A 26,466-nucleotide genomic window follows, 5' to 3' on the forward strand; every position below is an offset into this window, starting at 1 on the left:
ATTTTGGGGCTCGCGGTGGCCCCTGGGAGGCTGGCTGGGGTAGGGGGAGCTGCATGGAGAGCGGGGGGGGGCAGGAGCTGGGGGGTGAGCGTGAAATGGGCGGGGCCCCCTTTAAGAGCCAGCCTGGGTATTGGGTAGCGGCCCCTTTAAGAGCTTGAGTAACACGCGGCGGCCCCTTTAAGAAGAGGAGAAACAGGGAGCGGCCCCTTTAAGAGCGTCCCCTCCCCGCTCCCCCTCCCAAGTCCTGGGTCACGTGGCGAGGGAGCGGCCCCGCCCCCATCCGCCGGAGTGCGCGCCGGAACGAAGCCCCCTGAGTGCGCCTGCGCGGCCCGGGCCCGATCCCGATCGCTGCTGCCGGGCTCAGGCTGCTCCACGCGGCTCGCGCCGCCGGGATGGTGAGGGCGTGACGTCACTGCCCCCCGGGGAACCCCCGCCGCGGGGAGGGGAGCATGCGGGGGGGGGCGGAGCGGGGAGTGTGCCCGGGGGGGGGAGCCCGGAGGCGCGCAGGGCTGGGGGAGCGGCGGGGGAGCCGGGGGATAATGGGGGGGGGGAGCCGGGGGCTGCGCGGGGGGGGGAGCCGGGGGATAACGGGGGGGGGCTGCGCGGGGGGGGGGAGCCGGGAGCTGCGCGGGGGGGGGGAACCGGGGGATAACGGGGGGGGGCTGCGCGGAGGGGGGAGCCGGGGGATAACGGGGGGGGGCTGCGCGGGGGGGGGAGCCGGGGGCTGCACGGGGGGGGGAGCCGGGGGATAACGGGGGGGGGCTGCGCGGGGGGGGGAGCCGGGGGCTGCGCGGGGGGGGGGGGAGCCGGGGGATAACGGGGGGGGGGAACCGGGGGATAACGGGGGGGGCTGCGCGGGGGGGGGAGCCGGGGGATAACGGGGGGGGGCTGCGCGGGGGGGGGGGAGCCGGGGGCTGCACGGGGGGGGGAGCCGGGGGATAACGGGGGGGCGCTGGGTGAACAGTGTCCTACACTTCTCCAGCTGCTGGAGGCAAGTGGGGGGCCCCCGGCCGGGGGGGGGCATTGGCTGGAGGCCCCCTCGCTGGGTGCGGCGTGGAGGGGCTCCGGGGGGCTGACATGCATCAGCCCCCCCCCCCCGACCCGACGGCTGGCCCCAGGGTTTGGGGGGGCACCAGCGGGGGGGGCGCTGAGCAGCAGGAGGATGGGGTCAGGGAGCACGGGGTGGCCGCAGGCTGGTGGTGGTCAGGTGCCCCGGACCAAGGGGGGCAGTGGGGGGGCGGGGAGCAGTGATGTCTCTGTCTCTCCAAGGGGGGTCTCACCTCGCCCCCCCCCGCCCCCTCTCGTCTCCGCAGCTTTTCTATTCGTTCTTCAAATCCCTGGTGGGGAAGGACGTGGTGGTGGAGTTGAAAAACGATCTGAGGTGAGTCTTCGTGCCAGCCCCCCCCCCCCCCCAACCACTAGCCCCCCCAGAGCCGGGGAGTGAACCCAGGCGTCCTGGCTCCCAGACCCCCCCGCTCTAACCCACCAGACCCCACTTCCCTCCCAGAGCCGGGGAGTGAACCCAGGCGTCCTGGTTCCCAGACCCCCCCGCTCTAACCCACCAGACCCCACTCCCCTCCCAGAGCCAGGGAGTGAACCCAGGCGTCCTGGCTCCCAGACCCCCTGCTCTAACCCACCAGGCCACACTCGCCTCCCAGAGCGGGGGTAGAACCCAGGAGTCCGGGCTCCCCGCACCCCTCACCGCTGTAACCACTGTGCCCCGTTTCCCTGTGGTAACACCCCTCCCTCTCTGTTGCAGTATCTGTGGGACCCTCCATTCTGTGGATCAGGTGAGAAACGTCCAGGTTATTTTCAGGGCGTGTCCCCTCCTCGGTGGGCCTGGCCCAGGAGATCCCCCCCTACACCTCTTGGGTCTGGATCGGAGCCGGCGCCCCCCGATCCTGCCCCCCGAACCAGCCTGCCCCCTGCCCTGAGGCCAGATCAGAGCTGGTGCCCATAGAGGGGGAAGGCCTCATCTCCCCCCCGCCTCACCTTAAGCCAGTCTGTGCCCCACCCTGGGGCTGCATCGGAGCTGGTGCCCCCTACTGGGGAAAGGCCCCCTGCGGGCTCCCCTCTTCCCCCAAGCCAGCTAGTCCCTGCTCTGGGGCCAGATGGGAGCCAGTGCCCGCGAGAGGGGACAGGCCCCGTGCCCCATCCCCTGCCCCGTGCCCCATCCCCTGCCCCCTGCTTTCTCAGCAGAGCGATGCAGAAGGCAGCCGCTTGCCCCCCTCCGTCTGGGTGTTAACCGTCCATGTGTCTGTCCGTCCTGCCAGTACTTGAACATCAAGCTGACCGACATCAGCGTGACGGATCCGGAGAAGTACCCCCACATGGTAAGGGGCCAGCCCCCCCGGGAGGGGTGGAGGGGGCCCTGCTGGTGGAGTGCGTGGGAAGTGAGTGGGCAGCGGGAGGTTGTTTGGGGGGCTGGGGGGGGGGGGCGGGAATCAGAGGTGCTGATGGCATCTCTCTCAGGGTGGGTCTGGGGTCCTGGTCTCCATCCCAGCAGGGGGCGGGGCCACAGACACAGGGGGTGGGGTCTGATCCTCCCAACCTGCAGGGGGGCAGATGCTGACCCCCTACCCCAGCCAGCAGGGGGCGGGGACACACGTGGGGGGCGGGCCCTGACACACCCACACTCCCACAGCCCCCCAGCCAGCCCGGGGCGCTCCCCCTCACCCCGGTCTCTCTCTCTCTCTCTCCCCAGCTGTCGGTGAAGAACTGCTTTATCCGGGGCTCCGTGGTGCGCTACGTGCAGCTGCCGGCAGACGAGGTGGACACGCAGCTGCTCCAGGACGCCGCACGCAAGGAGGCTCTGCAGCAGAAGCAGTGATCTCCCCCACCGCTCACCAAAACACGCCCCCCCCCCCCCCCCGTGTCGCAGGGGGCCCTGGACAGAGACCCGCCCTACCCGGCTGCTTCCCTGCCAGCCGTAAAATCCTCCCTGCTTGGCAACTCCTGCCACTGGACCATGGGGCAACTGGTGCTCCCGGACGCCTGGGTCCGTGGCTGCTCCCCGTCCTGGTTGGGAGCAGGAGCTGAGCCCCTATCCAGGAGCCCGGAGGCCTGGGTTCTTCCTTTTCATCCTATGCAAGCCCAGGCCTCCGGACTCCTGGGTTTGTCTGAGCTTGTGCTCAGGAGGGAACAGGAAGAGCAGAGGGGAACCCGGGGCCCTGCATGGGGGCTCAGCTTCTACTCTAGAGAATTGGGTGGGGCTGTGCCCTTTCTAGGGCCCTGGATGCCTGGGTTCAATCCCCCTGCCCCCCGATATCCCCAGATCTAGGACACCTGAATTCTGTGTGCTCCCTGAGCTGCTTATCTCTCATGGGATGAATATCGGGGCAGTTCCTAGGTTTGTTGTGTCTCTCCCCCTTTGGGGAAAAGATTTTGCAGGGGGTCCCTTTTAGTTCTGGTTTGAATCTCTCCAGCCCTCCTCTTTCACCTCCAGGGCCATGGCCAGTTAACCCTCATTTTTATTTTTAAACTCTAATTTCTCCCTGTTCTGTAAGGGGGGTGTTTAGTCCCCCCACCATATCTTTGGGCGGGGGCAGGGACTGAGCTCCTGGGGTGCCATTAACCCCAGTCACTCCCCAGCGGGCAGAAATCTGGAAGAGTTGTGGGGTGTTTGAATTTCCTCTCCATTTCACGGGGGGTGGGGGGCTGAAGTTTTTTTTAGGGTTTGGGCTGAGGGGGCTGAAGGGCTTTTTGTATGTTTGATTCGTGGCTCAAAGACTTAGGTGGAATAAAAGTTTGGAGCCTGGTTACAAACTTTTGTTCTTGTTTGTGGCGAGGTCGACGGTCCGCTCCAGTCCAGCGTCCTCTCTTGGCCCAGACGCCCGGGTTCATCTCCGCGCACCCCCCCGCCCTGCCCATTGTAGATGTTGAGCTGCTGTCCTGGCTTCTGGATGCTTCGGTTGATTTTTGCTTCGCACCTCCCCCCCCAACACACACACACACGGGAGCAGAAGTTGGGCTCCCATGTAGGGCCCCAGATGCCTGGATCGATCCATGTTCCACATGTGGGGAAGCTGAGGCATGGAGCGATACGACTTCCTCAGACTCTTCCGAGCAATCTAGGCCACAGCAGGGCTGAGAGGCCAGGGGTCCGGGCCCACAGCTATGACCCAGTCTTCTCTTGTCTGCTCCCTTGTTGCTGGTGGTGTGTTCAGGGCCCCCAGAGCGGATGGGGGGAGCGGCTGCCCAGTCGGTCCCTTCAGCGTGGTCCATGTTCTCTTTTGCACAGAATGGTGCCTGTCCCTTTAAATAATATTGCATCATCAAACACTTACTATGACCTCACCCTGTGGAAGGCATGGCCCCTTTCGTGTTACATCATTGTCCAATGGGGTCCTGGCACTTTAAATGTTACTCATCAGGCTCCGCCCATTTCTCAGGGTGACCTCATCTTTCACTAACTTTCTGCCCCTGCAAACACTCTTATAGCAGGCTCCGCCCACAGATCTTATTGCATTAACAGGCTCCACCCCTTTTCACATACCCTGTCCTAAGGGATATTGCCGTTTAAGAAATATTACATCATCAGGGAACTCCATGCTCCTCCCCTTTAAAAAGATGTCATCAGACAAGGATCCACCCCTTTCACTGGACTGCCTTCAGTGGGCTCCTCTAAGCTCCTCCCATTAGTGATGTCATCAGGCCCTGCCCTCTTTAAGAGTAGCCATGACCTCACTGGCCAGGCTGAGAGCTGTGGCTTGATGATGTCATAGTGGCTCCTGAAGTCCCGCCCCCTTGAAGAGTATTGTGCAATCCCCCTTCCTGAGGTGAGGTCACTGACATGGGTCCTGCCCCTTTAACTGTCTTGGGTTCCGCCTTGAGGTTCAGGATTGGCTACTTCACCCCAAAAGCAGCTGCTGATTGGATGGCGTGAGATGGGTGGGGATGCAGTGCCAGCCAATGGGAAGGCTGGGTGAGTCTGCAGTCATGCTTCTACAGAGAGAGCAGTGGGGTATAGTGGGTGGGGGCTGGGAGCTGGACTCCTGGGTTCTCTCCCAGCTCTGGGAGGGCAGCGAGGTCTAGTGGTGAGAGCGGGGGGGGGGGGCTGGGAGCCAGGACTCCTGGGTTCTCTCCCTGGCTCCTCCTTCCCTATCGAAATGATCACCCTTTAGCCCCACCCCAATCCCATAAACACTCCCCGAATCCCCATCCCTTCCTGCAGCCTGCGCACCCAGGGGTTAACATCCCCCCCCAGCCGCAAATGCTCTGCAAACATCTGGCAAATGCTTTGCACCAGCAGGGCTGATCCCTCCCATCCAGGCCCCCAGAGCCCCCAAGCAGCAGCCCCTCTCCACTAACTCAGAGGCACCCCCCACCCCCCGCCAGTCCCATTTGCAAACTGTTAGCAGACCCCTGGGGGCCGATTGCAGCTGGTGCCACTGCTGGGGGGGGGGGGAGAAGAGAGAGGAAAGGGGGGACCCCACCCCTTTCTGCCCCCCCATTCCCAGCAGCCTTTGCAGCTGGCCGCAAGCCGAGGAGACAGGAGCAGAATTTGCAGGCAAAAGGAGAAACCCAGGTACCTTCCTGCTGCAGAATGGGTGGTGGGGAGGGGGCCATGACAGGACCGTGAGGGGCCCTTGGCCTTTGGGGGACCCCACCCCAATATTTAGCATTAATGCAACAGGCCCCATAGCTGGACTGCAGGGGGCAAGGAGTCTGAGTCGGTAGGGGGCGCTCTCCCCTGGCAGTCAGGGCTGGCCCCCATGCCCCAGTGAGGTGCCAGGGGGTGTCGTGCTGCAGGGAGCGGGGCAGGGGGCTCAGTGGGGAGCACCGTGCTAGGGGGTGCTGGGGCAGGGGGAGTGGTGCGGGGGCTCAGCAGGGGGTGCTGGACTGCAGGGAGTGGGGTGGGGGCGCTGTGCTCTGGGGAGCAGGGCTGTGTGGGGTTGCCAGGGCAGGGGTGCTGGGGTGTGGGCAGGGGCAGTGGGGTGGGGGCTTGGCAGGGGGCTGGGCAGGCAGTGGCAGATGAGGGGGCACCGTGGACTCTTCCCGTCTCTCCCCAGAGGGTGCCCGGGTGGGCTCAGCAGGGGGTGCTGGGACGGGAGGCTCGGCAGGGAACGCGGTGGGCTCACCCCATCTTCGGGCTGGGCAGGGGACACGGTGGGCTCACCCCGTCTTGGGGCGGGGGTCCGGGTGGGGGTACAGGGGGCTCACCCCGTCTCTCCCCAGGGGTGCTCTCCATGCCGGCGCGCCTGGCCCTGGTGGACTGGCTGGACGAAGGCTTCTCCAGCATCATCGAGCTGGCGGCGGTGAGCGAGCCGCGCCGGGACCCCGCCCGCTACCGGCCGGGCCAGGAGGTGGAGGCCCGGTGCCCCCTCTTCAAGGGGCTGAACCGCGCCCGCATCCTGGCCCTCAGCGGTGAGTGAGCGAGTGCCCCCCACAGGCTGGGCACCATGCTGCACTGGCCTCCCCCCTCGTCCCACCCACGGCTCAGTCCGGACGCAGCCACGTCCGTCCCCACCACGTTCGTCCGTCCCTCCATCGTCCCTCCCTCCATCCCCCCTTGCACCTCTCCGTCCGTCCCTCCATCCTCTCCACACCCCCTGTCCGTCCCTCCATCCTGTCTCTTTCTCCGCAGGGGACAGGCAGGAGTTGAAGTGGATCCAGGTCCGGGCCGGGGGGTGTCCCAGGAGCAGCTGGGGGGCCAGGACACTGCGGGGGGCCCCCCACCGCCAGGTGGCGACATGGAGACGGGACAGAGTGCCCTCTGAGAGAAGGAAACACAACACAGGTGGGTGCTGCCCCCCGTGCTGGACACCTGGGTCCCCGTATCCCATCCCTGTCTCCAGCTCCCTAGGGGTGAGAGCCCGGCACTGCTGTCCCGGTCGCCTAGGTCCCATTTCCTGTCCCGGTCTTCAGCCCCCTGGGGTGAGCGCTGCACTGCCATCCCGGACGCCTGGGTCCCATTCCTCTAGAGGCCAAGAAGTCTCATTCAGTGAATGTTTCTTGTCTCATTCCAGGAGGTGATGCCAATGACGTCACCACCTCGGTGCCCGACCCTGAGGGGACCCAGGTGTCCGAGGACGAGGGTCGGGTGACCCCCCAGAGCACCTCATCCTCAGAAACCTGGCGTTCCTCCTCCCCCGACTACTCCCACGTGGACAGCTCTGGCTGCGGGGTTCCCTGCTCCCCTGGCCCTGTGGACCCAGGTGTCCGGGCAGGGCCGACCGAGCTCTGCACCAGGCCTGAGTGCGAGAGGATGCGGCAGGAACTGGAGGTGCTGAGGGACCGATACGCCAAGATGGAGGCTCAGAATGCTGTGCTGGCCCAGAGACTTGGTGAGCCCGGACGCCTGGGTTCTCTAGGACGACAGTGGGGTCTGGTGGGTCAGAGCAAGGGGACAGGGCTGGAAGCCCGGACGCCTGGGTTCTCGTGGAGGAGCATGGGAGCAAGTGGTCACTCCTGTCTCCGCTGCAGGGGGTGTTGTGGAGCCGTCCGGGGAGGTGGACGGCAGCTCCGTGCGACCGGAGCCCGGGCTCTATGAGGACCCTGCGCTACCTCGGAAACATGGGGTGAGCTGAGGGGCAGGGAGTGCAGCGGGGGAGAGTGGGGAACCAGGGGTCCCTATTATAACAGTCTCCTCCCCCACTTTCCTCTGTGCTCCCCTCCCTGCCCCCCAGATGCAGGAGCTGGTGTCGGGAGGGGGCGTGTTCCTCTACCCCACCCAGCTGGCCCTGGCCCACTCCAGCGCCCGCAGCCAGACGGCCCTGGCCCGGCTCCTGCTCGACGTCTTCTTCTCCCGCCAGGAGCAGGCACGGAGCAACCTGTCCGGGGAGAACGGGCTGCACCGCCTCAGCCCCCCCGTCGTCAGCGCCATCGTGGGTGAGTCCGGGGGGGTCAGGCAGTGGTATGGCCCTGGGTGGGCAGGGGCAGGTAATAGTATGGACTGAGAGAGGCAATGATGGTATGGCTCGGTGGGGGGGGGGGTCAGGCAGTAGTACGGACTGAGAGAGGCCATGATGGTATGGCCCGGGGGGGGGGTCAGGCAGTAGTACGGACTGGGAGAGGCCATGATGGTATGGCCCAGGGGGGCGTGGTCAGGCAGTAGTATGGACTGGGAGGGACAATGATGCTATGGCCTGGGGGGCAGGCAGCAGTGCGGACTGGGCAGGGTAATGATGATATAGCCCAGGGATCAGGGTCAGTCAATGGTATGGCCCAGGGGTATGGCCTAGCGGGGGCAATGATGGTATGGCCCAGGGTAGGGCAGGATGATGGTATGGCCCAGCAGTGTGTGTCAGGCAATGGTATGGCCTGGGTGGGGGAGGTCATGGTGATGGTACGGCTCAGGTTGGGCAGGCAGTGGTACGGCCCAGGGGGTGCAAGGTTATGGTACGGCCTGAGGGCGTTAATGGTGGTACGGCCTGGATGGGGGCTGAGGTCATGGTGTAGCCCGGGAGGGCAAGGCAATAATTTGGCCCGGGGGGGGGTTATAATGGACTGGTCCATCATAAGGGTATTCCGGGGCAGAGGATCCTGCTGCCATTCACCCCACTTTTCTCTCCCCCCTCAGCCTATGCTGTGGGTCAGTCCCAGTTCCAGCCCAGCAGTGCCGCCGTCATCAAGAACTCGCTGCGCAACAAGCTGGGCTGCCTGAGAGCCCCGTCCCGCCAGCAGGGGGCCAGCAGGGGGCGCCCCGCGGCCTGACACCCTGCATCCTCCCAGCAGGGGGCGCCCCGCGGCCTGACACCCTGCATCCTCCCAGCAGGGGGCGCCCCGCGGCCTGACACCCTGCATCCTCCCAGCAGGGGGCGCCTGGGAGAGCTGTGACTGGGGAGTGGTTCCCCTGGGGCTCCGGTTCCATCTGATCTTATTTTCTAATCACCAAACTCCATACCAAAAGAACAGGAGGATGTGTGGCACCTTAGAGACGAACCAATTTATTTGAGCATCAGCTTTCGTGAGCTACAGCTCACTCCGTCGGATGCATTGAGCTGTAGCTCACGAAAGCTGATGCTCAAATAAATTGGTTCGTCTCTAAGGTGCCACACGTCCTCCTGTTCTTTTTGCGACTACAGACTAACATTCCTGCTACTCTGAAACTCAATACAGAAGCTTTTTTGACACCTCCGAGTCCCTGGCCCTTTGTCGGTGGGAGGGACTCAGGACTCCTGGGCTCACTCCCTGGCTCAGGGGGGAGAGTGGGGCCTAGTGGTTAGAGCACGGGGAGCTGGGACTCCTGGGTTCTATTCCTATCTCTATGAAATTTCCTTGTCCAAAAGGGACCCCCAGGGAATGATCTGAAAGCCCTGAGGTAACTGCTCACAAGTGGGGGGACGGGACGGACACTGAGCATCTCCACCAAGGCGGATCCAAGCTGCGCGGGGGATAATAGAATAAGAAAACGGTGGGGTGAGCTCTGAAACCCAGCCCCCACCCCAAGCAGCATGTGTGGGGTGGGGACAAATATCTTATCGGGGGTTTGTACTCCCCCCTCCCCTACGCTTCTAGCCAAGGATGGGGTGGGGTCATGAACCCAGGTGTCCAAGATGGGCTGGCTCTCCTGCCCCAGCCCCCATTTCTCCTCCCCTACCCCACTGGTCACCCCCTCTCCCTTCCCTAGAGTGCCCCCTACCCCCAGTAGTCACCGTACAGAGCTGCAGTGACTCACTCCCGCCGCCAGGGGATGCTCCCCAGAGCCTTCCCTCTCTATGCTCTTTTCCGGCTCTAGGGCTCGTGACTCAGCCGCTCTCTCCACCAACCCTTAGCGCTCTATGGCTCTCCAAGTGCCGGTCGTGTGGGTGAGGACCCCGGCTGGGGCTGCCTCGGGAGGGGCCTGACCAGAAATAGCCCGCCCCGCGGCCGAGCTAGGGCGGAGTGGGGCGCGGGGCGTCCCCGGGGTCTGGGGGTGACCCGGGCAGCGCGGGCCGGGAGGCGGGGAGCAGCTGGCGCGGGGTCGCTGGGATCAGGCGGCGCTGCGGGCAGCCCGGGGCGGGTCCTGCAGCCGGGGAGCAGCCAGAGGCGGAGACACGTGGGGCCGGGAGCAGCTGCCGGGAGCGCAGGTACCGGGGGGGGGGCTGGTGCTTCCTGCCCCCCCCGCCTCCCCAACCATCCCCCACTCTCCTCCTGCCCCCCAGCCCCCCACCTCCCCTTCCTAGCCCCTCCCCTGCCCCACAGCCCCTCCGTCATCCCTGCCCCATAGAACCCCGCCCCCTGCCCCATAGACCCTCCCAGCCCCCCACCTCCCCGTCCTAATCCCCCCAACCACCGCCAGCCCCCCCACTACCCCTCCCCTGCCCCCCAGCCCTGACACCCCTGCCCCATCGAGCCTCCCAGCCCCCCACCTCCCCGTCCTAATCCCCACAACCACCGCCAGCCCCCCCCACTACCCCTCCCCGCCCCCCAGCCCTGACACCCCTGCCCCATCGAGCCTCCCAGCCCCCCACCTCCCCGTCCTAATCCCCACAACCACCGCCAGCCCCCCACACTACCCCTCCCCGCCCCCCAGCCCTGACACCCCCTGCCCCATCGAGCCTCCCAGCCCCCCACCTCCCCGTCCTAGCCCCCCCGCCCCAACCACGCACCTCCCGTACCCCACAGCCATTCTGTCATCACCCCCGCCCCACAGCACCCAGCCCTGACACCCCCCTGCCCCATAGACCCTCCCAGCCCCCCACCTCGCTGGCCTAACACCCCCTCCCTCCCCAGCCCCTCCTGCCCCCCCCCCAAAATGAACCTGACGGTACCGCTTCCCCCCATCCCCACCTCTCAGTTGCATCCCCCCCCACCCCATCTGCCCCCCTCTGAGCTGCCTGGGGTCCATCCTGTGGTGGGCGGTGATGGGGCTGGGTACCTAGGGCCATTGGCTGGGGCTGGGGGGGTTGCTTGGATCGCCCCTCCCCCAATGAAAGCTCCCTCGGCCCCGCCCCAGGGAGGCGGGTCTGGGCTCTGGGATTGCATCAGCCCCGCGGGTGTCAGAGCCCAGCAACCGGGGCAGGTGGGAGCCGGCGCCCCCTAGAGGGGACAGGCCCCGGTGCCCCATTCCGCGCCCCCCTGAGCCAGCCGGTCCCTGCTCTGGGGCCCGATGGGAGCCGGCGCCCCCTGCAGGGCAAGGGCCCCTTGTCTTATCAACTCTGTCTCTCCGTCCCCAGGCCTGTCGTCGGGGTGCCCAGCCCGCGCCATGCCCACCCTGTATCTCTCCCCGCACCCGGACAATTTCCAGAACCACCGGGTGCTGATCGCAGCCCGCTATGCCCCGGCGCTGCCCGAGGTGGTGGAGCTGCCGGAGCAGGGGCTCCCCCCGCAGCCCCCTGCCCCCTGCCCCCTGCCCAAGCTGCCGGCTTTGGAGAGCCGGCTGGGGGTCTGGGTCTCGGGCCCGGCCGCGGTGGCTCATCTCCTGTCCCCGGAGCGGCTGAGGGGGCAGGGGCCAGCGGGGGGCGCTCTGGTGCAGCAGTGGGTGAGCTACGCTGAAGGGGAGATTGCCCCTGCCGCATGCACAGCCGCCTTCTCCGCCCTGGGTCTGGCGGAGCAGAGCAAGCAGGTGAGATCGCCCGGACTCCTGGGGTCTCAGGGCGGGGAGTGGGGTCTAGTGGTTAGGGCAGGGGTAGGAACCAGGACTCCTGGGTTCTCTCCCCACTCCTCGAAGAGGAGTCAGGGGAAGGGGAGAGGCCTAGAGCGGGGGTGGGCCCTAGGACTCCTGGGTTCCCAGGGCAGGGAGTGGGGTCTAGTGGTTAGAACAGCAGGTTGTGGAGTGGGGTAGGAGCCTGGACTCCTGGGTCCCGTGTGTGTTGCATTACCCTGGCGGGTCTCTCTCTGCCTTCCCAGGTGGTGGAGCGGGCGGTGGCCGAGCTGCGCCGGGCGCTGGCCGTGCTGGACGGGCACCTGAAACTGCGCACGTACCTGGTGGATGAGGCTGTGACGCTGGCAGACGTGACTGTGGCCTGTGCCCTGCTGCTGCCTTACAAATATGTGGGTGCCCCAGCTCCCCTCTGGCCCCGCTCCCCACGACCCACTCTCCCACCTGCTGGGTGGGGGGTGGGTGCGTCAGGGGAAGGGTGGGAAATGGGGTGGGGGGGACTGAGAAGGCAAGATACCCCCACCCTCTCCCCCACACACTGGGGAGCGGGGATTGGGTGGGGCGGCCATTAGGACATCTTGGGGGTGGGGGGGGACTGGAAGGTCAGTTTTGGTTGGGAACCCATATTGTTTCCACCCCGCCACCCCCGGACCTTTATGGCCAATAATAGTGTCTCCCTTCTTCAATTTCAATAATGGTGTCTTTTTCCCCCCTCAATTCCAGTGATGGTATTGCCTGATATTCCCTTTCCCCCTCAAATTCTGGTAATGGTATCTCTCCCCCCCCCCATTCTAGTAATGGTATCGCCTGATGTGGTCTGCCTCCTCCAATTCGAATAATGGTATTTCCTGATATTGTCACCCTCCCCACTCCAATAATGGTATCTTCCCCCTCGCCCATTCTGTTAAGGATTTCTTCTCATTCCTCCACCCTGGAGTAATATTGGTATCTCCTAATTTCCCTTCCCACCCCTGTTTCAATAGTGGTATCTCCCTTGCCCCCCCATACTGATAATGAACCCCCCCCCCAATCTTTCATGGTCTTTTCCCAGGTGCTGGACCCCCCCAGCCGGGCTCCTTACCCCAACGTCCTGCGCTGGTTCCTGACTTGCGTCAACCAGCCCCAGTTTCAGGCCGTGCTGGGGCCGGTGAAGCTGTGTGAGCAGGCGCGTGGGGGTGACACCCCCAGACCGAAGACCCAGGGTAAGTGACCCCCCAACACCTGCCCAGAGCACCCCCTTCCAAGCCTCCTCCTCCTGGAATGCCCCTGCTGCGTTGGCTTCACGGTAGCCTGCGGAACTCCCTGCTGCTGTATATTACAGAGGGGATACTGGGCTGGATTGACCCAGGGCTCAGATTCATGGTGGCAGGCATAGAATACTGTGCTGTATGGGCTCATGGGTCCAATCCAGCCTGATTTTCCCCCCACCAGAGCATGTGGGGCCTGCAGAGAAGGGACCAGCAGTGGGGTCAGCCCCTGGCCCTGGGGAGGCCCCGGTCAAGAGCGCCTCTCAGCTGAAGAAAGAGGCAAAGAAGAAAGAGAAGCTGGAGAAATTCCAGCAGAAGAAGGAGAAAAGCCAACAGCAGCAGGGGGAGGTGAGAGAAACGCGGCCAGCTCTGGGGAACGCTGCCTGGGGTTGGCCCGCCCGGTACTGAGATGCAGCCAGCTCTGGGGCGGGGCGGCTGGGGAGCAGCCGCGTGGAACACCGCATGAGAGTTTGGGAGAGGGCAGGGGACCGTGTAGCCGTTTTGAAATCACAGGCTAGGTTTTAGCGAGGACACAGTCGAGTCAGCCGAGCTGGGGCCTGGCCAGGACGCCGGGGTTCCCACCCCAACTCTTTGGGGGAGAAGTCGAAGGGTGATGAGCATGCTGGCGCCCCATGCTGCCCCCCACCTCGCTCCCTGCAGCACAGCGCCCCCGGTGGCGAAGGGCAGTGTGACGCATCCTTTCTCTTTTCTTTTCTCCTTTTCCCACAATCCTTCCCGCGGGAACCAGAAAAAGGTAAAAGCCGAGAAGAAGGAGAAGAAAGACCCCGGGGTTCTGACCTACGACGCCCCCACACACCCGGGGGAGAAAAAAGGTACTGGGGGGCGGGGGGAAGGCATTCTGGCTGTGAGTCAGGGGGGAGAAGGGGGCTGCTCAGCACCAGGGCCCCCCACCCGAACCCAGGCCCCCCACGGCAAAGGGGAGGTTGGTGCTGGTCTCAGCCAGTGGGGTTGGGGGATGCTGCCAGCAGTGGGTTGTTGGATGGATGGTTGGGTTGTTGGGGGGATGGATTGTGAGGGGTTGGTTGGTTCGGGGGGTGGGTTGTTGGGGGGGGTGGGTTGGTTCGGGGGGTGGATGGATGGTTGGGGGGTGGATCGGGGGGTTGGTTGGTTTGGGGATGGGTTGTTGGATGGATGATTGGGTTGTTGGGAGGGATGGGTTTGGGGTTGGTTGGTTGTTGGGGGGTTGGTTGGTTTGGGCCTGGGTGGGTTGTTGGAAGGATTGTTGGGGATGGATTGTGAGGGGTTGGTTGGTTCGGGGGTGGCAGGGTTGTTGGGGGGATGGGTTTGGGGTTGGTTGGTTACTGGGGGGGATGGTTGCGTTGTTGGGGGTTTGGTTGGTTGGGGGGTGGGTGGGTTATTGGATGGATGGTTGTTGGGGGGATGGGTTGGTTCGGGGGGTGGATGGATGGATCGGGGGGTTAGTTGGTTTAGGGAGGTGGGTTGTTGTTGGATGTATGATTGGGTTATTGGGCGGGATGGGTTTGGGGTTGGTTGGTTATTGGGGGGGATGGTTGGGTTGTTGGGGGTTTGGTTGGTTGGTTGGGGGGTGGGTGGGTTATTGGATGGATGGTTGTTGGGGGGATGGGTTGGGGGGCTGGTTAGTTCGGGAGTGGACAAACACAAACGACCGACTGACAGATCTGCTTTAGAAATCTAGGGAAGACTCCTGCCGAACGTTTCGGGCCCTGGAGCCGGCTTGGCTGACGACGAAGGCGGGCCGATGCCTGGCTGGTTAACGGGGACAGACGTGTGCCGTTCGTCCCCAATCGCTGCTCTGCCATGGGCCCCTCCCTCCCAGTGCGGGGTCGGGGGGGTCAGGACACTGGGGGGGTCCCTGCTCAGGGCGCTCTCTCCTTCCCCTGCAGACGTGACCGGCCCCATGCCCGACGCCTACAGCCCGCAGTATGTGGAGGCGGCCTGGTACCCGTGGTGGGAAAGCCAGGGCTTCTTCAAACCTGAGTATGGGGTGAGTGGGCCCAGGCGGGGGGCCTGAGCCTGGAATCATGTGGCCCCCAGATAACAGGAATCACCCCCGTGGGTGGGAGCAGTAGGGGGAATAAGACACATGGTGGGATGGTTCTCGGTGGGCCAGCAGGGGGAGCGCTTTCACGCATACCAAGGGCAGGGCTGGTCCCCTCCAGCAGGGGGCGCTGACGCACCCACACCCATGTGTGGGGTTATTTCGGGTGCCGCCGAACCGGGACCAGCCTTGGCCTCCCGAGACTCAGCCCCGGGGGCTCCGGCCACCGGCCTCATGTGCTCGCGGAGACTCGCCCTTCGGGGCTGGTGTGGGGGTCCTGACACACGGTCTGGGCTCTCCTGACTCGCCCCCTGCTTCCCCCACCCGCCAGCGGCAGTGCGTCTCGGAGCGGAACCCCAAAGGGCTCTTCATGATGTGCATCCCGCCCCCCAACGTCACCGGCTCGCTGCACCTGGGCCACGCGCTCACCAACGCCATCCAGGACGCCCTGACCCGCTGGTGAGACGCCCCCCAGCTCTGCCCGTGCCCCTCACGCCCACCCCCAGCCCCCAAACCCCCCCACATCTCTGCCGGTGCCCTCACTCCCGTCCCGCAGCCCCCAACCCCCCCCCCCGGCTCTGCCGGTGCCCCTCACTCCCGACCTGCAGCCCCCCATCCCTGCCGGTGCCCCTCACCCCGGCTGTGGGTCCCGCAGGCACCGGATGCGCGGCGAGACGACGCTGTGGAACCCGGGCTGCGACCACGCCGGCATCGCCACGCAGGTGGTGGTGGAGAAGAAGCTGTGGCGGGAGCGGGGGCAGACGCGGCACGACCTGGGCCGGGAGGCGTTCGTCCGCGAGGTCTGGAAATGGAAGAACGAGTGAGTGCCGGGATCGGGGCGTTTCCCCCCCCCCCCCCCCAACAGCACAGCCCCCTGTCGCTGCCTGGGGGCCAGCCCGGGCTGCCAGGGGAGAGCCCCCCGCAGCACAGCGCCCCCTAGCGCCGCCCTGACTCTCCTCCGTCTCCCCACAGGAAGGGCGACAGGATCTACCATCAGCTCAAGAAGCTCGGATCGTCCATGGACTGGGATAGAGCCTGCTTCACGATGGACCCGGTATGTCAGCCTGGGGCCGGGGGCCTCCGGTCCCAGGCACTGCCTGGCTCAGGGGGGCTGGGAATGGGGCGCCGGGCCTGGCCCCTCTAGGGGGAACCGGCTCCCCTCTGGCCCCAGGGACTGGCTGGCTCGGGGGGGCCGGGAATGGGGTGCCGGGCCTGGCCCCTCTAGGGGGAAACTGGCTCCCTGCCGGGCCCAGGGACTGGCTGGCTCAGGGGGGCTGGGAATGGGGAACGGGGCCTGGCCCCTCTAGGGGGAACCGGCTCCCCTCCGGCCCCAGGGCAGGGACTGGCTGGCTCAGGGGGGCGGGGAATGGGGCACGTGGCCTTCCCCTCTAGGGTTCGCCGGCTCCCCTCCGGCCCCAGGGCAGGGACTGGTTGGCTCAGGGGGGCTGGGAATGGGACACGGAGCCCTTCCCTTCTAGGGGGTGCTGGCTCCCATCTGGCCCCAGGGCAGGGACTGACTAGGTCAGGGGGGTGGGGGGTGGGACCCAGGAGATGTGTCCTATAGGAGGCGCTGGCTCCCCTCTGGCCCCGGAGTGAGTTCATGCAGCTCCTATCACTTCCCCCCCAGCCTTTCCCCAGTTCTGCCCTATGCAGTGGCGTGCCCCCCACCCCCAGTGCGGGGAACATCCCATGATCCCCATCCCCGGAGGGGGGGTCAGAGGTCACACTGGGTCAGCGTGGGTCGGAGCCAGCCCCGTGGGAACTTGCTCTGCGCATAGGAGAATCTCCCTCCGTGGGTAGCAGTGCGGGGCACAGGACACAGGGATGTGTGGTCCAATGTCTCTCCGGCCGGGGGCAGGGATCTCACCTCTCCTCTTGCTCCTCCGCAGAAATTGTCCTGTGCTGTCCAGGAAGCCTTCGTCCGGCTGCACGAGGAGGGGGTGATCTACCGCAGCAAACGCCTGGTCAACTGGTCCTGCACCCTGCACTCTGCCATCTCCGACATCGAGGTGGGGGGGAGCTGGGCCTGGGGCTCTGAGCTGGGGCGGGGTCCAACTAGAGGGGCTGGCGGGAAGGTCGGTGACGTCTCGGCTTTGCCCCCCACAGGTGGATAAGAAGGAGCTGCCCGGTCGGACCCTCCTGCCCGTCCCTGGGTACAAGGACAAGGTGGAATTTGGGGTGCTGGTGTCATTCGCCTACAAGCTCGAGGACTCAGGTAGGGCCAGGGAAGGGGACGGGGGCAGGGAACAGGACACGGGGCCTTTCCCCTCTGTGGGGCGCCCTCCGATCAGGCCCCAGGGCGGGGACTGGCTGGCTCAGGGGGGCAGGGAATAGGGCATGGGGCCTGTCCCCTGTAGGGACACCAGCTCTGATCCGGGGGGGGGGGGGGGGGGAGGGGCTGGCTCGGGGGGGGCTCTCACCATGTGACTCTCTCCCCACAGAGGAGGAGGTTGTCGTGGCGACGACCCGGGTGGAGACCATGCTGGGGGACACGGCGGTGGCCGTGCATCGGCAGGACCCCCGCTACCAGGTACCTGCCCTGGGTGGGCAACGTGTGAGCTTGGGGAGGGAGGGGGTTGCTGGGTGACCCCTGGGGCAGTCTGGTTTTGGGGTCCCCCTTGTGACCCCCCTCTTCTCCTCCCTGTTCCAGCATCTCCACGGGAAGTGCGTCCTGCACCCCTTCACCGGGCGGCGCATGCCCATCGTCTGCGACGACTTCGTGGACATGGGCTTTGGGACAGGTACGTAGGGGCGGGGCCTGGAGGAGAGGTGGGAATGTGGGAGGGGCTAGGGGCGGGGCCTAATGGGGGGGCCTGACAGAGAGGAGCCAGTGGGCCCAGGGCCTAGTGAATGGGGGCGGGGCCTAGGGAGGTGTGATGTGAAACACAGAAGGGGCCCCACCAAGGGAAGTGAAGGGGGGGCGGGGCCTAGATTCTGACAGGGGCTGTGGGGTGTGGAGTGAGTATGGGGCTGGGGGCAGGTCCCAGGGTTGTGGGAGGGGCCTCAGGGAGGTCAGTGCCTGGGGATTGGAGTGAGGCTGGGGGTGAAAAGGGAGAGGCCCCTGGGCAGCAGCTAATCGCCAGGCGTGTCTGACGCCTGCCCCTCCTTCTCCCCCCAGGCGCGGTGAAGATCACCCCGGCCCACGACCACAACGACTACGAGGTGGGGCAGCGACATGGCCTGGACTGCATCACCATCATCGACGACAGCGGCTCCCTCATCAATGTGCCCCCCCCCTTCCTGGTATGGGGGGGACCAGCGGGCTTGTGGGGGTGTGGATACTGAGTGGGATGGGCCCAGGGGTCAGACTGGTGGTGTCAGCAGCGGGTCATCAAACTTGGGCCGGTGGGGCCGGGATTCCTAGGTCTGATCTAGGGCAGGAAATACCAGACTGGACGGGCCCCAGGGGTCTGATCCGTGGTGGCAGGGGTGGGATACCCGGCTGGACGGGCCCCAGGGGTCTGATCCGTGGTGGCAGGGGTGGGATACCCGGCTGGACGGGCCCCAGGGGTCTGATCCGTGGTGGCAGGGGTGGGATACCCGGCTGGACGGGCCCCAGGGGTCTGATCCGTGGTGGCAGGGGTGGGATACCCGGCTGGACGGGCCCCAGGGGTCTGATCCGTGGTGGCAGGGGTGGGATACCCGGCTGGACGGGCCCCAGGGGTCTGATCCGTGGTGGCAGGGGTGGGATACCTGGCTGGACGGGCCCCAGGGGTCTGATCCGTGGTGGCAGGGGTGGGGTACCCGGCTGGATGGGCCCCAGGGGTCTGATCCGTGGTGGCAGGGGTGGGGTACCCGGCTGGACGGGCCCCAGGGGTCTGATCCGTGGTGGCAGGGGTGGGATACCCGGCTGGACGGGCCCCAGGGGTCTGATCCGTGGTGGCAGGGGTGGGGTACCCGGCTGGACGGGCCCCAGGGGTCTGATCCGTGGTGGCAGCAGTGGGATACCTGGCTGGATGGGCCCCAGGGGTCTGACCCTCCTTGCTCCCCCCAATGCAGGGTATGAAGCGGTTCGAGGCCCGGGGGGCTGTGCTGGAGGCCCTGAAGCAGAAGGGGCTGTTCAAGGAAGTCAAGGACAACCCCATGGTGGTGCCGGTGTGCAGGTGAGGGGGGACTCTCTGATGGGGTGGAGGGATATCCCCATAGGAGGGCGGGAGTTAGAGTGGCACTTGCTGAGGGAGGTGGAGGGGTATCTGTGAAGGGGGGGTGATTTGCCAGTGGGAGGGAAAGATGTGTGAATTAGTGGGGGACTATTTTGAGGGGTGGAGGGATACGCGTGGGGTGGGCTGATGGCATAGGGGGACGTGTTTGACTGCAGAGGGGGATGGGGTGTGGCGGGATACACGGAGGCGGGATGCAAGGGGAGGGTCTCTTGGGGCGGAGGGATATCTGCATCAGGAAGGATGTGGGGGGATGAGTATCTGAGGGCTGCTCTCGGTGGCGGAGGGATACGTTTGCAGAAGGGGGGTACGCCGAGGAGGGATATCTGGGAGGGGGAACTCTTTTTGTGAGGGGGTGGGGGGATATCGGCCCGTGGGCGGGCAGGGACTCTGAGGGGGTGGAGGGATATCAGTATGTGGGCAGAAGGGGGGATTCTGGGAGGTGCGGAGGAATATTGGCATGGGGGGGTGGAGGGATATCGGCCCGTGGGCCGGCAGGGGAGCTCTTTGTGAGGGGGCGGAGGGATATCGGTGAGGGAGACTCGGGGGGGGGGGGTGCGGAGGGTATCGGGGGGGGTCACTTTTACAGGTGAAGGGTATCGGTGCGCCGTTAGGCCCCCGAGGGTGGGGGGCTCCTGCGGGATAGGGGGGGCACCGGAAGGCTGCCCCGCGAGGGGAGCGATGGGGCTGGCGGAAGGACACGGGGACTATTTGTCGCCCCCCCCCCCAGCCGCTCGAAGGACGTGGTGGAGCCGCTGCTGAAGCCGCAGTGGTACGTGCGCTGTGAGGGGCTGGCCCGGGGGGCGGCCGACGCCGTGCGCCGCGGGGACCTGCGCATCCTGCCCCCCTTCCACTGCAAGACCTGGTTCCAGTGGATGGACAACATCAGGTGAGGCCCTGGGGGCGCTCCCTCCGCTGCAGCGGCGATAGCCGGGCCTTTATCCACCTCGAGAGCCGGGTCGAGTGGGTGGACGTCAGATGAACGCCCAGGACGAGGACACCCCCCCCCCCCCCCCCGGCTTTTAGCTGCCTTCAGCCTGCTGAGCTCTAGGGAGCGCTCCCTCCTCTGCAGCCACAGTAGTAGGGCTTTTATCCACCTATTTAGTACACCTCTCCGTGTTGGTGCAGCTGGAACCTGCGCCCCCACCCCCCCCCCCGGCAGGCCCCGGCTCCCTGGCTGTGGTACGGCAGCAGTACTAGATCTGTTATCCGCCCTGCCCTGCCCCGAAGAGGCAGTAATATCCCAGGTGACGTCTGAGGCGCTTTCTCCCCCAGGGACTGGTGCATCTCCCGGCAGCTGTGGTGGGGTCACCGCATCCCGGCCTACTTCGTCACTGTCGACGACCCCTCGGTGCCCCCCGGAGAGGTGAGGGGGGCAGAAACCCCAGGAAATAGCTGTGGGGGGCGGGGGGTGCGAATCTGTGTCAGTGCCCACCCCAAAGCCATGGATGTGGGGTAGTATTGCGGGGCAGCAGGAGGAAACAAACTGAGACAAGGGAATCCGGCTTTCATTCACGTTACCCTGTGGAACTCACTGCAACAGGATTTTGTAACAGGGGAAACCGGGCTGGTTAGAGCCCTGGGTCTGAGCCGGGAGGGGCAGGACGCCAGGGTAGATGGACCAGGGGTCTGAGCCGGGGAGGAGGGCGAGCGCCGGGGTCGACGGGCCTGTGTGTCTGACGTTTGGTAACCCCCCACCCAGGACACGGACGGCAGATACTGGGTGAGCGGGCGGAGCGAAGAAGAGGCCAAGGACAAAGCGGCCAAGGCCTTTGGGGTGACTCCGGACAAGATCTCACTGCGGCAAGGTATGGCCAGAGGGGTCCTGGGGCTGCGGGTCGGGAGTGAGGGGCACCTGCTTTTAGAACAGCGCCCCCTGCTGGTTGCCGCGCGTGCACCGTCGGCTCCTGTACTGACGTCTGTCCGTCTATCTCTCCCTGTCACTCGTTCCCAGATGACGACGTCCTGGACACTTGGTTCTCCTCCGGCCTCTTCCCGTTCTCCATCTTCGGCTGGCCCAACTCTGTGAGTCTGAGACGCGGGGACAGGACCCAGGCGTCCGGGATTGCAGCGCAGGGCTCTCACCCCTCGGAGGGGCTGGGGGGTGGGAAATGGGACCCAGGAGTCCGGAACAGCAGCACAGCGGACTCACCCCTGGGGGGGCCAGGGACCGGGCTGGGGAATGGGACCCAGGCGTCCGGCTCTGTCCCATCACCATCTGTCTGTCCTGTCAGAGCGAAGACCTGCAGGTTTTCTACCCGGGGACCCTGCTGGAGACGGGCCATGACATCCTCTTCTTCTGGGTGGCGCGCATGGTCATGCTGGGGCTCAAGCTGACGGGCAAGCTGCCCTTCCGCGAGGTGAGAGTGGGGCATGGCGCCTCCCCCCCGCCAGCACTGTGCCCCCCCAGTCCCGCCCTGGGGCCTCGGGGCAACCCTGACCGCGCCCGGCTGTGTTTCAGGTTTACCTTCACGCTGTCGTCCGCGACGCCCACGGAAGGAAAATGAGCAAGTCATTAGGCAATGTCATCGACCCACTGGATGTGATCAGCGGGATCACGCTGGAGGTAACCACTGACGGGGGACATCTGGCCCCCAACCCATCCTCCCAGATGTTACTGAACCCCTGCCCCTGCCATGTAGCCCAACAGCCGACTGGATCGGCAGGGGACTCCCCGCTTGTGCCTAAGGCGGGGTTAGCCGGGAGGCGTCCATCAGTAGGTTTCAGAGTTAACGACTTGTGGCAATTCCTGGGGTGGCATGTGGCTCTCTGGGCGACGGGCTCAGGCTCTTGGCAGCTGGGCCCATCTCCCCGGTCGGCGCTGTCCTGAGCCGTGTCCATTCTCCCCCTGCAGGGTTTGCACGCGCAGCTCCTGGAGAGCAACCTGGAGCCAGCCGAGGTGGAGCGAGCCAGGCAGGGCCAGGTGATGAGCTTGGGGGGGAAGTGGCGACCTGTGGGGCCGAAGGTGGGGGGCAGGGAGGGGGGATAACGGGGTTGGCTGGGAGTTGATCCCTCTCTTCCCTCCCCGCCTCCCCCAGAAAAGTGATTACCCCGCCGGGATCCCGGAGTGCGGCACGGACGCCCTGCGCTTCGCCCTCTGCGCGTACACCTCCCAGGGTGAGTTCCCGGCTTCCCCCGCGAGCCCTGCCACGGGGAGGGACCCCTTGGCTGGGCCGACCCCACTGCTCCCAGACCCTACAGCTCCCCGGCCCCTCAGCTGGTCTGGGCTGGGTTTGTCCCCAGCCAGCCCCTTCTGCGCCGCTCCGGGACCCTTTGGCACCCCTAGGGGAGCTGTGCAACGTACACGGGGAAACTGAGGCACACCCAGTTCCCATAAAAACATGACAGAAAATTCCCTCTTGGTCTCTGGCTCCGTCTCCCTGTCTGTGGGCACCGGTATCTCCACAGCACCACCCTGCCACCTGCCCCCTTTGTTCTCTGGCTCGGGGCCGGGCTCTGCCCCATGCTGACGGCTGGGGGCTGGCCAGCGAGGTTCCCATTGCCGTAGGTCGGTTTCAGCTCACCCTTTTACCACCCTATTTGCACCACCCCAGAGATGTACGCTCTGCCCTGCCCTGCCTTCTTAACTCTTCCCATGCTGAGCCCTAGGGAAACTGAGGCACAGATCAGCCTCATGAAAACACGACCCAAATTCCCACTTTGTCCCCGTCTCCCCCGCACCCCGTTTGCCTCGCCCGCCAGGCCGCGACATCAACCTGGACGTGAACCGCATCCTGGGCTACCGGCACTTCTGTAACAAGCTCTGGAACGCCACCAAATTCGCCGTCCGCGCCCTGGGGCCCGGGTTCCAGCCCCCGCCGGGACCTGAGGTGAGAGGGGCCCGGTGCCCCCTGCCGAGCCCCCCTGCCCCGCTCCCTGCTGCCCTGGGGCAATGGGGCCAGCCCTGACTGCTGGGGAGAGCCCCCCGCTGCCCCCCCTGGCGCCGTCCTCCCTGCTCACGGGTGTCTCTCCTCCCCGGCTCTAGCCCGGCGGCGCCGAGAGCCTGATCGACCGCTGGATCCTGAGCCGGCTCAGCCTGGCCGTGGAGCTGAGCGACGCCGGGTTCCGGGCCTACGACTTCCCGGCCGTCACCACGGCCGTCTACAACTTCTGGCTCTATGAGCTCTGCGACGTCTACCTGGTAAGGGGGGGGCCTTCGGGGGGGCTGGTCCCCGGGCGCAGGGCTGGCGGGGGAGTGGGGCGGGGGAGATGGGACACGGGGCTTCCCCCCAGCTATGCCGGCTCGTGGCTGGCTGGGGGGGGGGCGGGGGAGATGGGGCACGGGGTTCCCCCCCCCCCCGGGACGCCGGCCTGTGGCTGGCTGGGGGGGGCGGGGGAGATGGGGCACGGGGCTTCCCCCCCCCAGGGGCGCCGGCTCCCCGCCCCAGGACAGGGAACAGGGTGGCTCTGGGAGATGGGGCCTGTCCCTGCCCGGGGGGCACCGGCGCTGACCTGCCCCCTCCCCCCAGGAGTGCCTGAAGCCCGTGTTCGCCGAGGGGGGGGCGTCTGCGGTGACGGCCGCCCGCAGCACCCTCTACACCTGCCTGGATGCCGGCCTGCGGCTCCTTGCCCCCTTCATGCCCTTCGTCAGCGAGGAGCTTTTCCAGCGCCTGCCCCGCCGCGGCCCCCACGCCCCCCCCAGCATCTGCGTCACCCCCTACCCCAGCACCGAGCAGGTAACCGGCGGGGTGGGAGTGAGGGGCACCCGCAGGGCGGGGGGGGGGGGGGGAGGAGGAGCCCAGGGGCTGCGGGTCGGGAGTGAGGGGCACCCGCAGGGTTGTGGGGGGGGGGGGAGGAGCCCAGGGGCTGCGGGTCGGGAGTGAGGGGCACCCGCAGGGCTGGGGGGGGACCCAGGGGCTGCGGGTCGGGAGCGAGGGGCACCCGCAGGGCTGTGGCGGGGGGGGAGGAGCCCAGGGGCTGCGGGTCGGGAGTGAGGGGCACCCGCAGGGCTGTGGGCAGGGGGAGGAGCCCAGGGGCTGCGGGTCAGGAGTGAGGGGCACCCACAGGGCTGGGGGGGGGGACCCAGGGGCTGCGGGTCGGGAGTGAGGGGCACCCGCAGGGCTGTGGGGGAGGGGAGGAGCCCAGGGGTTGCAGGTCGGGAGTGAGGGGCACCGTTAACCCTTTCCTCTCCGCTGCAGTTCTGCTGGCGGGACCGGGGCCTGGAGGGCACGGTGGAGTTCTCGCTGGGCATCGTCCGCGCCGTGCGCTCCCTGCGGGCCGACTACAACCTCACCCGGACCAGAGCCGACTGTGGGTATCCGCCGGGGGGGGAGATTCCCCCTCCCAAACCCATGACCCCCCCCAGCACCTCCTGACCTCTCTCCCGCCCCCCCCCCCCCCCTCCAGGTTTCCTGCAGTGCCCGGACTCGGGCGCGGCCGATGCCGCCAGCCGCTGCTCCCCCTATATCCGCAGCCTCTCCTCCTCCGGCCGGGTGCGGGTGCTGGGCCCGGGTGAGGCGCCCCCTGCTGGCTGCGCCGTGGCCGTCGCCTCCGACAAGTGCACTGTCCACCTGCTGCTCAAGGTGAGGGGCTGGGGCGTGGGACCCAGGCATCCGGGCTGGCAGCACAGGGATCTCGCCCCTAAGGGGCTGGAGACTGGGATGGGGATTGGACCCAGGTGTCCGGGGAGACCCTGCAGGTGGCTCTCCCTTAGACAACCAGAGCAGTGAATGGGACCCTGGTGTCCGGGTGGCCCTGTGGGGGACTCTCCCCTAGACGGCTGGAGCCAGTGAGCGGGACCCAGGCATCCAGGTGGTCTTGTAGGGGGCTCTCCCCTAGACGACCAGAGCAGTGAATGGGACCCTGGCGTCCGGGTGGCCCTGTGCGGGACTCCCCAGAGGACCGGAGCCAGCGAGCGGGACCCTGGCATCCAGGTGGTCCTGTGGGGGACTCTCCCCTAGACGACCAGAGCAGTGAGCGGGACCCAGGCATCCGGGTGGCCCTGCAGGGGGCTGTCCCCTAGACAACCAGAGCAGTGAGCGGGACCCAGGCGTCCGGGTGGACCTGCGGGGGGCTCTCCCCAAAGGGCCGGAGCCAGCGAGTGGGACCCCGGCGTCCGGGCGGCTGACGGGCACGGCACCGTGCCCCCCCAGGGTCTGATCGACGCGGAGAAGGAGATCTCCAAGCTGGCCGGGAAGCAGGGCGAGCTGCAGAAGCAGATCGAGCGGCTGCAGGAGAGGATGGAAACCCCCGATTACGGCACCAAGGTGCCCCCCAAGGTTCAGGAGGCCGACGCTGCCAAGGTATCCGGCTGCCCCCCTGCTGGGGACTCCCACCCCCATGCTTCAGGGCCAGGCCCCCCTGCTGGGGTCAGGAAGGGACGTTCCATCTCGGGGCGCTAGGAGGCGTTGTGAGCGGGGAGGGGGCAAGGCTGGGAAGGGGGACACAGGGGTGCTGCGATGTGGGGGGCCAGGCAGGGGTTGCTGGGAGGGGCGCTGTGCTGCGGGGGGGGCCCGGCCCCGCCCCACCCCTCACGCCCGGCCGCGTGTCCCCCGCAGCTGCAGCAGAGCCGGACCGAGCTGCAGAAGGTGATGGAGGCGGTGGAGACTTTCCAGAGGATGATCTGAGACGGATGGACCCCGCAGCTCCTCCCCACCTGCTGGGGGGCTGCCCCATGGCTGGCTCAACCCCCCCTTCCCCTCCACTCTCCGATTTTTTCCATCCCACCACCCGCCGAATCTATTATTTTTGGAGATATTAAACTATTTTGCTGATTTAGAAAAGCTCGGGTCTTCCTTGGGGTGTTTGGGGGGTGGGGGCTGCGCCTTGCGGGGCGCCGGGGCGGGACGCTGGGCACCCAGGGATGTGGGGCGGGCTGGCAGCCAGAGCTGAGTGCGGGCCTTTCCCCAGGGGGGCGCTCCCTCCGCCACTAACAGTAGGTGGGCCTTTATCCTCCCTTGATGTGGGGCACTGTGTCTGACTTCCCCCGCCCCCCAGCGGCGGGGTATTTGGGCCCCAAAGGGGGCAGGGGCCATATTGGGATCTTGGGGGGGAGGTGGTGTCCAAGGGGGCTGTGTGGGGGGAAGGATGTGGGGTTTAGGGGGAGCGAGGTGAGACCCTGGCCAGCCCCCCCCCAGCTGTGGGGCTGGGTCGCTGGTGCCCCCTGGAGGCTGCTTTCCCTCGTCCCTGCCAGGCCGGGGGTGACTCAGCGCTGGGCCCGGGGCCAGCACCCGCTTGGCTGTCGGCTGAGTCGCAGTGCAGGTGGGGGGAGGGCATGGGACCCAGGCGTCCGGGATGGTAATGCAGGACTTTCACCCCTAGCAGGGCAGGGAGTGGGACCCAGGAATCCGGGGGAGGGCAACGGGGCCTGGCAGGGGTGGCTGGGAGCCAGGACTCCTGGGTTCTCTGGCTCTGGGAGGGGGGAGTGGGGTCTACTGGGTTACAGCGGCGAGGAGGGGGGCTAGGAGCCAGGACTCGGTTCTAGTCCTGGCTCTGTGCCTCAGTTTCCCCCGGGGGGATTTTCCTCCCCCCCACCCGCCCTCTGGCAGAGAGGGG

At 66.5% G+C, this 26,466-nt stretch overlaps 3 protein-coding genes across 6 annotated transcripts; all 3 read left to right on the forward strand.

Moving 5' to 3' along the window:
• Positions 1-278: 278 nt before the first annotated feature.
• LSM2 (LSM2 homolog, U6 small nuclear RNA and mRNA degradation associated) lies at positions 279-3,765 on the forward strand. Its single transcript, XM_073310765.1, has 5 exons — positions 279-395; positions 1,314-1,381; positions 1,760-1,790; positions 2,274-2,333; positions 2,705-3,765. Exons 1-5 carry the CDS (start codon positions 393-395, stop codon positions 2,828-2,830), a joined length of 288 nt encoding a protein of 95 aa, XP_073166866.1. The 5' UTR covers positions 279-392; the 3' UTR covers positions 2,831-3,765.
• Positions 3,766-5,019: 1,254 nt separating this feature from the next.
• On the forward strand, positions 5,020-8,878 carry LOC140897690 (uncharacterized). Of its 3 annotated transcripts, none has more exons than XM_073310608.1 (7): positions 5,020-5,527; positions 6,178-6,366; positions 6,587-6,739; positions 6,969-7,286; positions 7,426-7,520; positions 7,629-7,830; positions 8,522-8,718. In XM_073310608.1, exons 2-7 carry the CDS (start codon positions 6,189-6,191, stop codon positions 8,653-8,655), a joined length of 1,080 nt encoding a protein of 359 aa, XP_073166709.1. In that variant the 5' UTR covers positions 5,020-5,527; positions 6,178-6,188; the 3' UTR covers positions 8,656-8,718. The 3 variants fall into 3 exon arrangements, with proteins under 3 accessions (XP_073166709.1, XP_073166711.1, XP_073166710.1); XM_073310610.1 differs by having other exon boundaries at positions 7,755-7,830; XM_073310609.1 differs by lacking the exon at positions 7,426-7,520 and having other exon boundaries at positions 8,522-8,878.
• Positions 8,879-9,955: 1,077 nt separating this feature from the next.
• VARS1 (valyl-tRNA synthetase 1) lies at positions 9,956-25,694 on the forward strand. Of its 2 annotated transcripts, XM_073310481.1 has the most exons (31): positions 9,956-10,010; positions 11,100-11,488; positions 11,773-11,916; positions 12,576-12,726; positions 12,956-13,119; positions 13,520-13,604; positions 14,658-14,758; positions 15,144-15,271; positions 15,468-15,632; positions 15,785-15,866; positions 16,702-16,821; positions 16,919-17,027; positions 17,254-17,342; positions 17,463-17,553; positions 17,931-18,055; positions 18,812-18,915; positions 19,703-19,861; positions 20,248-20,338; positions 20,675-20,780; positions 20,927-20,997; positions 21,207-21,332; positions 21,434-21,538; positions 21,827-21,895; positions 22,011-22,089; positions 22,675-22,802; positions 22,958-23,113; positions 23,442-23,648; positions 24,111-24,222; positions 24,319-24,494; positions 25,065-25,214; positions 25,470-25,694. In XM_073310481.1, exons 2-31 carry the CDS (start codon positions 11,129-11,131, stop codon positions 25,536-25,538), a joined length of 3,822 nt encoding a protein of 1,273 aa, XP_073166582.1. In that variant the 5' UTR covers positions 9,956-10,010; positions 11,100-11,128; the 3' UTR covers positions 25,539-25,694. The 2 variants fall into 2 exon arrangements, with proteins under 2 accessions (XP_073166582.1, XP_073166583.1); XM_073310482.1 differs by lacking the exon at positions 25,065-25,214.
• The last annotated feature ends 772 nt before the right edge of the window (positions 25,695-26,466 follow it).

The sequence above is a fragment of the Lepidochelys kempii genome, chromosome 14, assembly GCF_965140265.1.
Source record: "Lepidochelys kempii isolate rLepKem1 chromosome 14, rLepKem1.hap2, whole genome shotgun sequence".
Classification (NCBI taxonomy): domain Eukaryota; kingdom Metazoa; phylum Chordata; order Testudines; family Cheloniidae; genus Lepidochelys; species Lepidochelys kempii.